Raw genomic sequence first — 14,170 nt, forward strand, 5'->3', positions numbered from 1 at the left:
ATAATGCCCCCTTTTTGTTTCACAATTTTTTGTTTTTAGAGGAAAATGAAGGCTTTATGGTAAGCAGAGACCCAGTCCATTCATTCCGCCTCCAGCACGCTTCGCTCCTACGAATACCACGTCGGGGCTTGCAGCTTTACCTTCTTTACCGAAGGACTCTCGCTCGCTTAGTTATTTGTATTCAATTCATGCCAGCTGGGTAATAATAGGATGCCATAGATGACATCTGCTGCCTCCAGCCACCGGCGAGCCGAAACCAGGGAGTCTGCTCTGCAAACAGTCGCTGTGGGTTCAGGGATGGAGGGGCACGCTGCTCATTGCTGCCCGTCTTCCAAAACCTGGACTCCAGTGCCATGGATGAACTGATCAGCAAGCGAAGAATGAAATTAAATGCTTTCACAGCGGTACCTCCGTGGCATTCATGTAAACCACTGCGGTGATTTAGTACTTGATCTTCCCTGAGGGGGAAGCAGAGTCCCTGGTCTGCCACAGGGATGCCGTGTCCAGGAAATTTCAGGCTGGGGAAGGGCTGGGATTGTTAGGAGCTACCTTGCAGGTAAGGTCGGTCCTTGCTGATCTCATCACCACTTTGTGCACTGCAAGTACTGCAAATCCTCAGGGAAAACAGGCTCAAGGAGTTCACAGTGTGCACACACAGAAATCATGGACAGTCTTTAGCAGAGGGACAGGTTTGAACGTGGGTTTTGAAAGGTGGTGTTGGCATTGGGCTGAGTGCAACAAGAGCTGTTCAGGTGGAATTTTATTGGAGTTAAAACTAAAAACATTAGCCAAATTCTCTAATTACATCCCTCTTTCTCCCTTGTTTATATCCACATATAACAGTTGTGCTGAGCTTTGGTACCTGCCCGGTGCTCTCAACACCTACACATCAGCCGCGCTCTCCCAGCACAGGGGCCAATCCGTCCCCTTGGCCAGGCTCGTGAGCGTCACCCTTCGGCACGGCACGCACAAGGTCACTGTGGGAAGCTGGGTTTGCTGGGACAAAACACAAGGATGTTTGAGTTTGCCAGCATTATTGGCAAAATCCAGCTCTCCAGATGAATCCTTCATTTTCCAAACTCAAGCATGGAAAAAATAGGATGATACAGATGTCTTCCTATCATCCCAGGGCCCTGCTCCAAAAAGGCACTTCTAACACCCTTTTACTTTCAAGCCAGTGAATTTTCATATGCGCTCATGGCATGTGCAGCCCTGCAGCCACACGGATGCCAGGTTTGATCAGTTCAGCAGAACATCACTTGCTTTATGGTGCTACAACACCCGAGTACAGCATCCTCTTCCCTCTGCCCATAGATGGGAAATACTTTAAGGTCACGGCTACTTATCTCATTAAATACTTTCCCAGGCGTTGGGCAGCAAAGTGACATTTCTTCCTACCCTGTCCTGATAACTTGGCTACAGCTACGGGCTCAGCAGGGCTCAGCCAAGCCCCAGCTGCAGCAATTACTGTCCTGTCCTGGTTCCTGCATCTCAAGAGGCCAGTAACGAGTGGTGTTCTTCAGGGGTCAGTACTGGGGCCAGTGCTATTTAACATCTTTGTTGAAGACATGGACAGTGGGATTGAGTGCACCCTCAGCAAGTTTGCAGATGACACCAAGCTGTGTGGTGTTGTGGACATGCTGGGGGGAAGGGATGCCACTCAGAGGGAGCTTGACAGGCTTGAGAGGTGGGCATGTGAGAACCTCATGAAGTTCAACAAGGCCAAGTGCAAGGTCCTGCACGTGGGTCGAGGCAATCCCAAGCACAAGTACAGGCTGGGTGGAGAAGGGATTGAGAGCAGCCCTGAGGAAAAGGACTTGGGAGTGCTGGTAGATGAGAAGCTCAACATGAGCCAGCAATGTGCACTGGCAGCCCAGAAAGCCAACCGTACCCTGGGCTGCATCAAAAGAAGCGTGGCCAGCAGGTCGAGGGAGGAGATTCTGCCCCTCTGCTCTGCTCTTGTGAGACTCCATCTGGAATAGTGCATTCAGCTCTGGAGTCCCCAACACAAGAAGGACATGGAGCTACTGGAGCGAGTCCAGAGGAGGGCCACAAAGATGATCCGAGGGCTGGAGCACCTCTGCTATGAACACAGGCTGAGAGAGTTGGGGCTGTTCAACCTGGAGAAGAGAAGGCTCCGGGGTGATCTTCTAGCAGCCTTCCAGTACTTAAAGGGGGCCTACAGGAAAGCTGAAGAGGGGCTTTTGACAAGGGTGTGTAGTGACACGACAAGGGGCAATGGCTTTAAACTGAAAGAGGGGAGATTTAGATTGGATATAAGGAAGAAATTTTTCACTCTGAGGGGTGGTGAGGCACTGGCACAGGTTGCCCAGAGAAGTTGTGGTTGCCCCATCCCTGGAAGTGTTCAAGGCCAGGCTGGATGAGTCTTTGGGCAACCTGGTGTAGTGGAGGGTTTCCCTGCCCATGGCAGGGGGGTTGGAACTAGATGATCTTTGAGGTCCCTTCCAACCCAAACCGTTCTATGATTCTATGATTCTATCTGGACAGCAGTGATCCAATCAATATAATGTAATCAAATAAAGCTTTTAAAAAGATTTATCATAGAGTTTTCAAAGACACTGAGCTATAACAGATCAATAGCTTGCAAAGCTGGGAAGGAAAGATAAGACTAATTCGCAAATTTTCACAATGCAGTAAGATTGCCTGGTGGATGCTGCAAGTATCTGTACTGGGGCTGGATTTCTCCAGTGATGGAGAAAAGGCCATAAATAGAATCATAGAATCGTCTGGTTGGAAGAGACCTTCAAGATCATCGAGTCCAACCATTCCCCCTGCACTGTCAGGGTCCCTAAACCATGTTGCTCAACACCAAATCCACACGGTTTTTAAACACCTCCAGGGATGGGGACTCCACTACCTCCCTGGGCAGCCTGTTCCAATACTTCACAACCCTCTCTGTAAACAAATTCTTCCTGATATCCAACCTAAATTTCCCCTGGTGTAACTTGAGGCCATTCCCTCTCGTCCTGTCATTCATAACATGGGAGAAGAGACCGACCCCCATCTCCCTACAACTTCCTTTCAGGTAATTGTAGAGAGCGATAAGGTCTCCCCTGAGCCTCCTCTTCTCCAGACTGACCAGTCCCAGCTCCCTCAGCTGCTCCTCATAGGACAAGTTCTCTAAACCCTTCACTAGGTTTGTTGTTCTTCTCTGAACCCGCTCCAGCACCTCAACGTCCTTCTTGAAGTGAGGGGCCCAAAACTGGACCAGTACTCAAGGTGTGGCCTCACCAGTGCTGAGTACAGGGGGACAATCACTTCCCTGCTCCTGCTGGCCACCCTGTTTTTGATACATGCCAGGATTCCGTTGGCTTTCTTGGCTGCTTGGGCACACTGCTGGCTCATGTTCAATCAGCTGTCGACCAGCACCCCCAGGTCCTCCTTCTCTGCTGTGCAGCTTTCCAGCCACACTTCCCCAAGCCTGGAATGCTGCAGGGTGTTGTTGTGGCCCAAGTGCAGGACCCGGCACTTGGTCTTGTTGAATTTCATACAGTTAGTCTCGGCCTCCAGCTCTTCCTGTTTGTTGCCCATGCTGCGTGCAGTGGTGTAGAAGCACTTTAACTGGGCTAGTGATTTCGCCTTTTCCTTGAAGGGAGAAGGCCTGACTCCTGTTTGACCTCTCCCTGTCACTGCCTCGACTCCTGGCAGGCCAGTGACCATTGGGTCTGGCCTGTCTCCGAACACAGTGCACTCAATCTCTGCTGGTGCAGCATACCCACATAACTCTCTGGGACATTGTCCGATTAACAGTGATGTGCAGCTCTTAGGTTTAGTCCCAGCAAGCCAGGGACTTAGCAATCCCCTCCCCGCTTCGAATTTAGTTTAAAGCCCTATCAATGAGCCCTGACAACTCCTGTGCAAGGATCCTCCTCCCCTTATGTGTCAGGTGTGCCCCATCAGATACCAGCAAACCTGGTGTGGCATAAAGCAACCCATGATCAAAGAACCCAAAGCCCTGTGCAAGACACCAGGCTCGAAGCCAGATGTTGACCTGGTGGGTCCTTCTGTTTATTCCCTCTTCATTCCCTGCCATTAAAGGGATTGAGGAGAACACCACTTGCGCTCCTGATCCCTTAAGCAGTCTCCCAAGGGCCCTGAAATCTCTTTTGATTTTTCTCAGGCTTCTTGCTTGGGGAATTTCATCACTGCCTAGTTGGAATGTTAGTAGTGGGTAATAATCAGTAGGCTGCACAAGAGTTGGAAGCTTCCTCACCACATCTCCAACTCGGACCTGGGGCAGGCAACAGACCTCCCTGTGCAGTGGGTCAGGTCTGCAATATTGCGCCCTCAGTTCCCTTCAGAAGAGAGTCACCTACGACAATGACCCGACCTTTTTTCTTTGTTGCAGCAGTTTTTAAGTTAGGCTTACTTTGATTGATCCTAATTGAAGTTTCCCTTCTTAAAGAGTTATCTCCCTTGTGGTTGGTTGACTCAACCTGCAGAGCCTCATATCTATTCTTATGGGCACCTGGAAGGGTGGGGGGCTTGCTAAGGCAACATGCCTGCTACATCAGGCACAAACTTGTTGCCATTGCCCCTCATCATCCTGATGGTTACGTTCACCCTGGTTGTAGTGGTTTTAGGCTGATCCAGCAACTAAAACTCACACAGTCTCTCCTTCTCCAGTAAAGTAGAGAGGAGAGAAAAAAAAAAAAACAAAGGGACTGAGGGTTGAGACAAGAACAGAGGGAGCACCCACCAACCACGGTCCTGGGCAAAACAGGCAGAGCTTTTCTCAAAGCAAAACAGTTTATTAATGATTACTTAGAAGGACAAAGGGAAACAAAAACCAATTACTTGAGAGGACAGAAAGAAACAAAACCAGATCTTAAAACCGACACCTTCCCCCCCCCCCGCCCCCCTTTCCTTTTCCTCCCGGCTCTACCTCCTCCCCCCAGCAGCACAGGGGGCAGGGACTGGGGGAGTGCAGGTCAGTTCATTCCGTGCTGTTACTGCTGCTTCTTTCTTAAAGGAGAAGGAGTCCTTACACCCTTTTCCCCTGCTCCAATGGATCCCCTACCCACGAGGAAAAATCCACAAACTTCTCCAGCGTGAGTCCAGCCCACTGGAAACAATCCTTCCCCACAGATTGCCCCGGTGTGGGCTTTACCACAGTCTCGGGTACTTAGGGAGCTGTAGCCACTCGCTCCGGCGTGGGTCGTCACTCAGACTCCAGATGCCTCTCCGCCTTGTCGTGCACCCCAACACGACCATCCTCAGGCTCAGGCATCTTCTCCCCACGGGCTGCGAGTGGGTCGCTGCTCCACCAAGGCCGTCCTGGTTGCAGGGGGGCCGCCTGCCATCTCACCACCAGCTGCAGGGGAAACTCGGCTCCGGCACACCTCCTCCCGCTCCATCCTCACTGACCTGCTGTCGATGCAGCTGTTTCTCTCAGATCTCAGTCCTCTCCAGGTGAACTCAGCCCAGTGGGCACCCCGGGAGTGGGGTGCCCCCGAGTTCCCCAGCTGGCTCCGCCACCGCCATTCTCCGTGGGCGGCGCCGGCCCGACGCAGGCAGCTGCCCGGCCGGGAGCCAGGGAGCGGGGGCAGTGCCCTCCTCCCTTCTCTGCTCGATCCTGGGCGAAGCACCTTTTCTGGTCCCTTTGTCCTGACTTAAATAGGGCAATTCGCAGAGGTGCCCTATTGGCTCAATCCCGAGGGGGATGGCAGTCTGATCTGGTGGCTGGAACCAAACCTAACCCGGTTCCAAAACCGGGGAGGTCGCAGGGAGCAAAACCCCTCTCCTGCCACCAGAACCACCCGCCCTCCACATCAAACCATGACACTGGTGAAGATGGGACAGGGAGCCTTCAGTATCTTGTGTTTCCACAGTCAGCGGGGTCCATCCCAGGGAAGGCAGGACGCTGCCCCAGTAATCAATCTCCCTCTCACTCACTCTGACGCTCCTCAGTCTGTCCACCTCCTCTTGAAGCTCTGTCACTAGTCGGAGGAGTTCCTCTACCCGGGCACATCTCCCACAGGAACGCTCGCCACTGCCATCCTGTACCGGGGTCGTACCAGGGCACCCCTGCAGCCTGACGCTCGGGTGGCTGCGTGATTGCACCGCACTGCTGTTGGTGCAGCTGCGTCGGGCATGGCGGGTGCAGCTCCTCGTGAGGCGGCAGCGCTCTGCCGAGGGGGCGCCATTCCGCATGACCCGGGCAAGCAGCGCCTCAGAGGCTGACGGCCGCGCTAACGGCCGCGCTAACGGCCGCGCCGAAACCGCTGCGCCGCCTCCTGCCCGCCCGTCCCGGCCGCTCCCGCTCCCGGGGCCCCTCCCGCTCCCGGGGCCGCTCCCGCTCCCGGGGCCGCTCCCGCTCCCGGGGCCGCTCTGTCTGGGGGGGCCGGCACCGCTGCTGCTCCGGCAACGCCCGGGGCACGTCAGGGCCTCCCGCGAGAGCTGCCGGCGCCTGGGGGGGGTCTCTTCCCTCCCTCGGCGTCTCCCGACTGTTGGAGAACAGCCCGTGAGCGCCGGGATGTGCCACTCCGCGGCGGGCCGGGCCGCCCCCGGCGCAGCTCCTTCGGCGGCGGCCCGAAGCACAGCACGGGGACAGCGTTTTCTGGTGGAGAACATAGTTCAGCGCAGTCGCCTCGAAAGGCGGCTGGAGAAAGCTGCAGAAGGATTTCAGGCCGCAGAGTGAGGGGGTGATAAAACAGCAAATGAAATTCAATGTTGAAGAGGAGGAGATGAAGTACATCCCTAACTGCACTCAGCGGTGAACTCTAAATTAGCTGTTGCCACGCAAGAGGCCGATCTGAGTGTAATTGCAGGCGATTCTCTGAAAATATCAGCTGAAGGTTCAGGAGTTCAATCACAAAGTAAAAAGGCTTTAGAAATGGCAAGGAAAGGAATGGGCTTTCAGCAGAAAAGGTCGCTTGCCACTCTGCAAACCAGAGGGTGCTCACACCTGCATGCGGTTTTGGTGCCTGCCTCAGAAAAGATGAAGAAGAACTGGAAAAGGTCTCAGAGATGAGGAAATGGGGTGATCAGAGGTGGGAATGACATCCCTGCAAGAAAAGGCTGAATAGATCAGAACTGCTCATGTTAGAAAAGAGATGAATGAGGTCTTTCCGTAAGGAAATTTCACAGAACTTTGAAATCTCTTTTCAGTTTCAAAATAGCAAAGGCAGGATGGTGCCTTCCCTCCATGCTCTCGTTTCTTGGAAGTCATCATGGCCCTGGCTCAGGAGGTGGACTCTCCATGGCACTTAGGGATGCCAGTTGCATGGACAAGAAAACCTAAAACTCACTGTTGCTGAGAAAAGAGAGAATGTTTTGACATTTCCTACGCTTTCACGAAACTACTGTCTGCCCCGGCAGACGTCCGCGTGCAATATTTCGGGTTTCATTTATGCGTTGCTTTTACCCGGCAGGCTCTGGTGTCTGTCCTACAGGAAAGCTGAGCTTCAGGGGTGGAAACCTTCTAACCCATTAAGCTCCATGAGCACTTCAAAAATTTGAAATAGACTTTTGCAATTGAGACGGTTTATTTGAATACAGGTTTACCTGAATATTTAAAAACTATGAAGCCTCAAACGTAGAAGGTGCAGAGTGGGAATTTGACTGTGCACATTATCTGTGCACACCAGCCTCCGGTTGGACAGAAAGGAAACAAAAATGCAACTAGCAGTGGGAGGCTGGTTTGATGAGGATGGCAGAAGCTTTGCAGTTCCGGTTGCAGAGGCTGCCCCATGTTATGGCCCCCTTGACATTCAGCTGTACGGAGTAACACGCCGAGTACCACCATCCACCCCCGTAGCTGGAGGCACAGTTCCCACTGGAAGTGTCCTGATCCCGATCTTTAGTAGAGAACTTCATGTTGTCGTGCATCGTGGAAGGACTACTTGAGGTCATGGCATCCCCCGCTGTCCCAGAGTACACTCCCAGCCTCAGCCGGTAGCCGTGGGACTCATCTTCCACACTAAAGACGTTGTAGTCTGCGAACTTGGTGTTGTTTGCAGCATCCCAGATGACAAACCTGACCTGGTAGACCTTCTGCTGGGAGATCCGATGGATGTGCTCGGTGCCCAGCCAGTACTCGGTGTGCACACTCCCAAAGCCGTACTTGTAGGTGTTCCAGGACATGTCCCAGGAGATCTCTGTGTTCTGCTGGTTCCTCTGGATGACCGTCCAGCCTTTGTCGTTCCCATTCATTTCACAGTACACCACGAAGGGCTTCAGCCCTGTGGGCCGGATGATGTAAACGCCGCTGGGGCTGCCAGCAGGGACCTCGCTGCAGTCCTTGGGCCAACCTGGGGCAGGAGAGAACATGAAGGACCAACAGGCACAGCAACCCACAAGTCTGCTTGTCTGGCCCTGTGAGAGGAATTTCTAGAAAACGGGCAGATGTGGGATTTTGCCGAGGTTGTGTTTCTCACTGTGAGTGTAAAAGCATAAAACCTTTGGAAGGGAAATATAGTGATGAAGAGACTATGCATATATTTTGAAGGTATAAGCATAGAATTTGCTTCTCCTTCTGGCTCAGGCTCTTGTTTCCTCAGCCTTTCCCAATGTTTAGGTGTTTCTGCTCCCTAATAACAATACAGGGGTTCAAGCTTGGCTTGGTGAGGGCTCTAATTACTTGAGCTGTTCCTGCAGCCCTGGCATCCACTGCATCCCTGGGGTCGGGAAGGAGAAAACCTCATTCCCTTGGCATTGGACCCCGTGGCCAGCTGTGAAAGCCCAACAGGCTTTGCTTGGGAAGCACATCTTCTGCTTGGCCTGTGCAGAGCTCCACAGCAGAGAATAGGACTTGTGGCACGTAAATAAAGGTTGCAAAGTCCTTTGTGATCTTGTCAGGCACGGCTCGGTGAGAAGCTATCACTAGTGATGAGCAATGTCTGAGCCGCCTTGGCACGCGGCGTGGAGGAGCACATCGAGCCTGTCCCCAGCTGCTGAGCCGGGTTATCCCCAGGCTCGTTGCTCACCCAACACTGTTGGAACCTCGTTGCCTACACCTCGCCCTGTTCCCGGTGGGGTGGTGGGGCACTTACTGCGGCTCATTATTTCCTGAGGGTCACTGGCTTTGCTCTGCCACATGTTCGCTCCATCTTCATCTGCATTGGGAAAAACAAAAGAGTGAGACGAGCAGCACTGTGCCACAGCACAGGGGTAACTCCAGCCTCCATGGGCTGTTATTCCCAGAGCTAAGATTTTGTAAGGCACTTTAACAATGCCACTGAGCTCATTTTTCTTCCTAAAAGGTAGATGCTGGTTGTCAGCTCTTTAAAGGGATAAGATACTCGGAAGGGTAACACTCCAGGCATTGAGTGGCTGCATTTTTGGTCCACTCAGCATTATGGCTTTACAGAGTTGCATGGAGTGGACTCCATATGCGAGTAGTAGTGATGAGTACGAGGAGCTACTGCTAGGGAAGGATCAAGAAAGAAACAGTGTGTGGTTTCAGACCGAGGTTAAACTGTTGAGTGACAGTGCTGTAAATCTGCATTGCTTCTCAATGGTGGCTGAAGCGATTCATGTGTTCATTTCATTCATAAAGAGCTTCAGAAACCACCAGAGAGGAAAAGGAGCTCAAAGCACATAAGACAGTAACGCTCTCTTTGAAACAGAGTTTAGAGATGTAAGAGAGAAAACACATACCAGGACGGGGCTCATCTAAACGGAGGTTTGTGATTTCTGCTAAATGTGTTTTAAATCTTCTCAGGTTTTCAATGTTCAGATAAACCAGAGGGCCTAGCAGGGCCAGCACGGAGGCAAGGAACAGAAGACCGAAGCGATGAGAAGCTGGAGAGAGAAGACACACGGTGAATCTGGAAATGCAAACGCTCTGAAAGAAAACTGGCTACCTAAATTCAGCGGAGGTTCAAATGAACTTACAGAGTAGACAAATCCACAACATTAATTATGCTTTTGCTCTACTGAGCAGCAGAAGTATAAAGAATACATTCCAGAAACAAGCATTCTGCAAAGACATACATCTTGAGAGAAAAAATTTCACTCAGACTTTGATTACAACCTACAGGTCTAAATTTGTAACTTCCAAGAGCAGAGTCGTCCTCTTCGACTGTGGCCTGGGCTAAAGCGAGGGGCTCTGGGTCAGAATCGAGATGTTAAGCCAACATCAGTACCTGGGTCTTGAGAAAAACATCCAGTAATACAAGACAGCATGCACTGTAGGTGCTGCTGTTACCTCGAGGGAATCAGGAGCTACGACAGCAGTGATAAACACGGTACTGGGACCTGGGAGCTTGGAAAGAGGGACCTGAGGTCTTGGAAAGATCTTGGAAAGGCCTTGTGTGGCCACAACGTAGAGGGTACCCGTGAGTCAGGGGCTTCCCGTAACTGTCCCAGAACTTCCCTCTCCCAGCAGGGCATCGGGCAGAGACTGGGGGCTGCCCACTGGGAGGCCAGCACCCCGCGGGGGGCCAGCACCACTGACCCAGCACCCCTGCTGCCTGTCGCAGGTGGGGCTTCTGCAGGGACCTGCTGAGGGTCAGTACATCGCAGCTGACATCCGGACCGGGACACTCTGCGCTTCAAAGGATGGTTTCTGCCAGCGACTGAGATCCTGAGCAATTTGACTCCTCTGGCCCAGACCAAATCAGGACGTTCCTCAACTGTTTGTTCATGGCCAGCTCCATAGATTTATGGCTACACCTTGCCCACCCAGCTTCAGTACCCTGAAGGACGTATGAAGGTGATGGGTAATTAATGCATTAATTAGCTTCCATTCCTTTTTTTTTTTCTGCCCAGTGCTTTGGGCTCTGGCACAAACAGAAGTTAAATGAATGTTGCTTTACAGCACCACCTGGAGCAGGACTGTTTTGCCTGTGGCCAGGAGTGGAGGAGAAAGAGTGAGGAGCAGGAGGGTCACAGAGACGTGGGGGTACAGCAGGAATAGGGTCATCCCACCATCCCGAGGCCAGAAACGGTCAGTGGAATAGCAGAGCTGCAGCGCAGGCGGCAGATGCATGGAGGCAAGCGGGGGAGGCAGGGATGCCCAGCCACACGCAGCGGTGCCATCTCCTCCCACCCCACCCCACACTCACTCATGTCGTCTCTGTGGGAATGGTGGGTTTGGCCTGTTGGGAGCCCAGAGCCCAACGTGGCAATGCAGATGCCTGGTTTGGTCCCAGCCCTCCAGCAGCGAACGTATCCCGTGGGGCAGCCACGTGCACAGAGGTGCTGCTGCTCCAGCGCCGGTGCAGGGCAAGTGCCGCAGCCCTCCCAGGGGCTCCGGCACTGGTGCTGAAGTGGAGGGTCTGCTGGAGGGTTTAGCTGTGACATCACAGCTCTGGGTAACCAGGGTAACAGCCCTCATCATAGGGCTGGTTGCGGACCACCAATGAACGAGGTGACTGCGGGTTAAGTGGAATAAATCCTTACTGGACATTGAGCAGTCAAGCCTGAACCTGGCCTTGCAAATGGCACAGGAACGGGAGGGGATGATAAGAAGAGCGGTGGCGTAGCCCAGTGATGCTGGCTGATAGCTCAGTGACACCGATACAGGACCACACTGCTGTACTTATTGACGGTTTGGCACCAGCAGGTCCTGAGCTGTTGGACCGTGTCCCTGCGCCAGCCCCGGGATGCTCCACGGCACCACTGGGGACCTGCATGGGCTCTGCTATCGCAAGGCTGGTGCTGGCTGCTTGGCCCCACACTGCCTTCATCCCCATGTCCTTCATCCCCAGGTGGCATTGCCACCTCTGCTGTCCTCCAGGTGACCTGCGGCCGGTGCTGACGGTGCCTCTGCCTGGAAAGAAATTTTCTGCTGTTTATCCATGCAATGAGATCTTGGTGCTTTCTTCCTCCTTGCAGCAGTAGGATGGAGCAACGAACATGGAAGAGAAAATTGCAGCCTGCAGCTGGACTCATTAGGCAATATTCCTGGGCTCTCCTTGCCCGCTCTCTTCCTTCACGCTGGAAGCTGCCAGGCAAGCCCTGGGGCGAGAGCACCCTCTAGGGACCAGCGGAACTGTAAGCCAGGAGACACCATTTCTCACATCACTCCTTTTCACATCGCCTTTGCATTTTAAGTGCATTTCATGATGGCGATTGGTGCCAGCTTGCTTGCCCAGAAAGAGGACGCTGCTGGAGAGGGCTAGCTTGCCACTCCGAGTCTCTGTTACTACGGGACAAGCCGGCTGGGCTCTCCAGAGAGAGCAGAGAGACCTTAGGGCACACAGCAGTCTAGAATTTGTAGAAAATGCAAGGTATCCCTTGACAGAAGTCACACTGTTTAGGGATAACAGGAAGCCATGGCACGACAGGGACTTTTCTGCTTCTAGCTAAGGAGGCTCACCGGGAGGATGGGGTACCCGGCAGTATAGAATCATAGAACCATAGAATGGGTTGGGTTGGAAGGGACCTCAAAGATCATCTAGTTCCAACCCCCCTGCCATGGGCAGGGACACCTTCCACTACACCAGGCTGCTCAAAGCCCCATCCAGCCTGGCCTTGAACGCTTCCAGGGATGAGGCAGCCACAGCTTCTCCTTCCATGGTGGAAGGAGAACGTGCTGATAGGGACACAGTGCAGGTGGATGCTGCTGCCTCTCTGCTACCTTCCACCATATTAGCGCTGCACGGTGGTTACAGAGCCATCAGGTCCTGGAAGGGAGGGCATCAGCAGGGAGTCACTGTAATCACACAGCTCCAAACCTATCTTAAGGCAAGAGAGTTAGCAAAAAAAATATTTCTGAATGCAACAAGAAATTCCCAAGTTTGACAGCCGAGAATATTTTATTTAAGTTATTCTCTCCTACACCGAGTGTAGTCTTCGTTCTGAGCTGGCAGCTGCCTCCTCTTGCCTGTGGTGCACCTCATGACTCACCTCAACCCCCAGCAAAGGGGGCTGGAGCAGGAGGTGGTGGGAGGCAGGGAGAGAAATACCACTTTAAAAGGCAGACACGCACATGCAGTAAAACCGTAGTGGGAAAAAAACCCACACAAGCATAACAAGATAATAAAAGATTTGGTTTGCACCAATTTCTATTTGCAGGCCTATCTTTCTCAATTTATGAAGAAGGCAGCTCTCATCTCACTGAGCCAAAGACACTCTAAAATTCACTTGCCATTCTAGGCATTTTTAGCAAATTAATACCACAGTGGCTGGAAGCTGAAACGGATGGCATCTGCTGAAGTGCTTCTTCCCTCAAAGAAGGGAACATATCGATACTTTCAAGAAAAATGTAAAGTCATGATTTTTGTTTGGAAATGTTGTTTTGCATCAGTGGGTTGATGGTCCATGATGGCATCGGTGTGTGAGATGATAGAACCTGCTTGAAGACTTCTGCCTTTTGTGAGCTGTAATGTTGAGTCCTGACATAAATCAATGCAAGTGTTGGTCTGTTGGTCTGTTACCTGCTGATACCTCATAGCAGAGCTCTTCCCTTGCTCCAGCACTTTGCTTTTTCCTACTGGTTCAGATCTGAGTCCCTCCTTACCAAACGAGACCTCTCAAGCGCAGTCTTAAAATCCCTCAAGACATCAAATACCCCACCTCTATCACCTTTCCTGGGACGTGTTCGTTACACATGAAGCGTACTAAGCCGGCAGCCTTTCTTTGTCAAGCCTGACTGTGTTAAGCCTGCAGCCTTTTGTGTGCTTCAGCTCTTGGAAAGACCAGGCAGGGTTTTGGGTGTGCTGTTAGACAGTCCTGGCACAGGAACGAGGGGTCATGCGGGTGTTTTTGAGGGCAGGCTGCTTCCCTTGCTCGCCTTGGGCTGGAGGGCTTGCAGGGCACGTCCTCCTGCCAGGGGAACATTAGGGCACCAATGGACTCATCCTGCTTCCCCTCTCTGCAGGCGGTGACTCTGGAAGTCACCCCACGATAAGCAATGGGAACGCAGCAGTGCCCGCTTGGCAGTCAGGACACTGGGTGGTACGGCAGCAAAATCTCCAGCCTGCGAGGAGCTGTCCCGTGGATGCCAGAGGGATGGACTGGAGGACCCAGGAAGTCTTTCCTTAAGGAAATTTCACAGAACTTTGAAATCTCTTTTCAGTTTCAAAATAGCAAAGGCAGGATGGTGCCTTCCCTCCATGCTCTCGTTTCTTGAAAGTCATGGTGGCCCTGGCTCAGGAGGTGGACTCTCCATGGCACTTAGGGATGCCAGTTGCATGGACAAGAAAACCTAAAACTCACTGTTGCTGAGAAAAGAGAGAATGTTTTGACATTTCCTACGCTT

At 52.5% G+C, this 14,170-nt stretch overlaps 1 protein-coding gene across 1 annotated transcript; it reads right to left on the bottom strand.

Annotated features, from left to right (window-relative positions):
* Positions 1-7,644: 7,644 nt before the first annotated feature.
* LOC147527279 (fibrinogen-like protein 1-like protein) lies at positions 7,645-9,760 on the bottom strand. Its single transcript, XM_086624760.1, has 3 exons — positions 9,622-9,760; positions 9,015-9,077; positions 7,645-8,273 (listed from the first exon to the last, which is right to left on the bottom strand). The coding sequence occupies exons 2-3, from the start codon at positions 9,058-9,060 to the stop codon at positions 7,645-7,647; spliced, it is 675 nt and encodes a 224-aa protein (XP_086480886.1). The 5' UTR covers positions 9,061-9,077; positions 9,622-9,760.
* Positions 9,761-14,170: the final 4,410 nt, after the last annotated feature.

The sequence above is a fragment of the Tauraco erythrolophus genome, chromosome 21 (genome assembly GCF_009769465.1).
Source record: "Tauraco erythrolophus isolate bTauEry1 chromosome 21, bTauEry1.pri, whole genome shotgun sequence".
Classification (NCBI taxonomy): Eukaryota; Metazoa; Chordata; class Aves; order Musophagiformes; family Musophagidae; genus Tauraco; species Tauraco erythrolophus.

What these genes read in the sequence shown, in the direction of transcription:
- LOC147527279 (XM_086624760.1), bottom strand. Translation starts at nt 9,060, where the DNA reads ATGTGGCAGAGCAAAGCCAGTGACCCTCAGGAAATAATGAGCCGCA. An exon ending in TCAGGAAATAATGAGCCGCA is followed by an intron (nt 8,274 to 9,014) that starts GTAAGTGCCCCA and finishes CTCCTGCCCCAG; the next exon opens with GTTGGCCCAAGGACTGCAGC.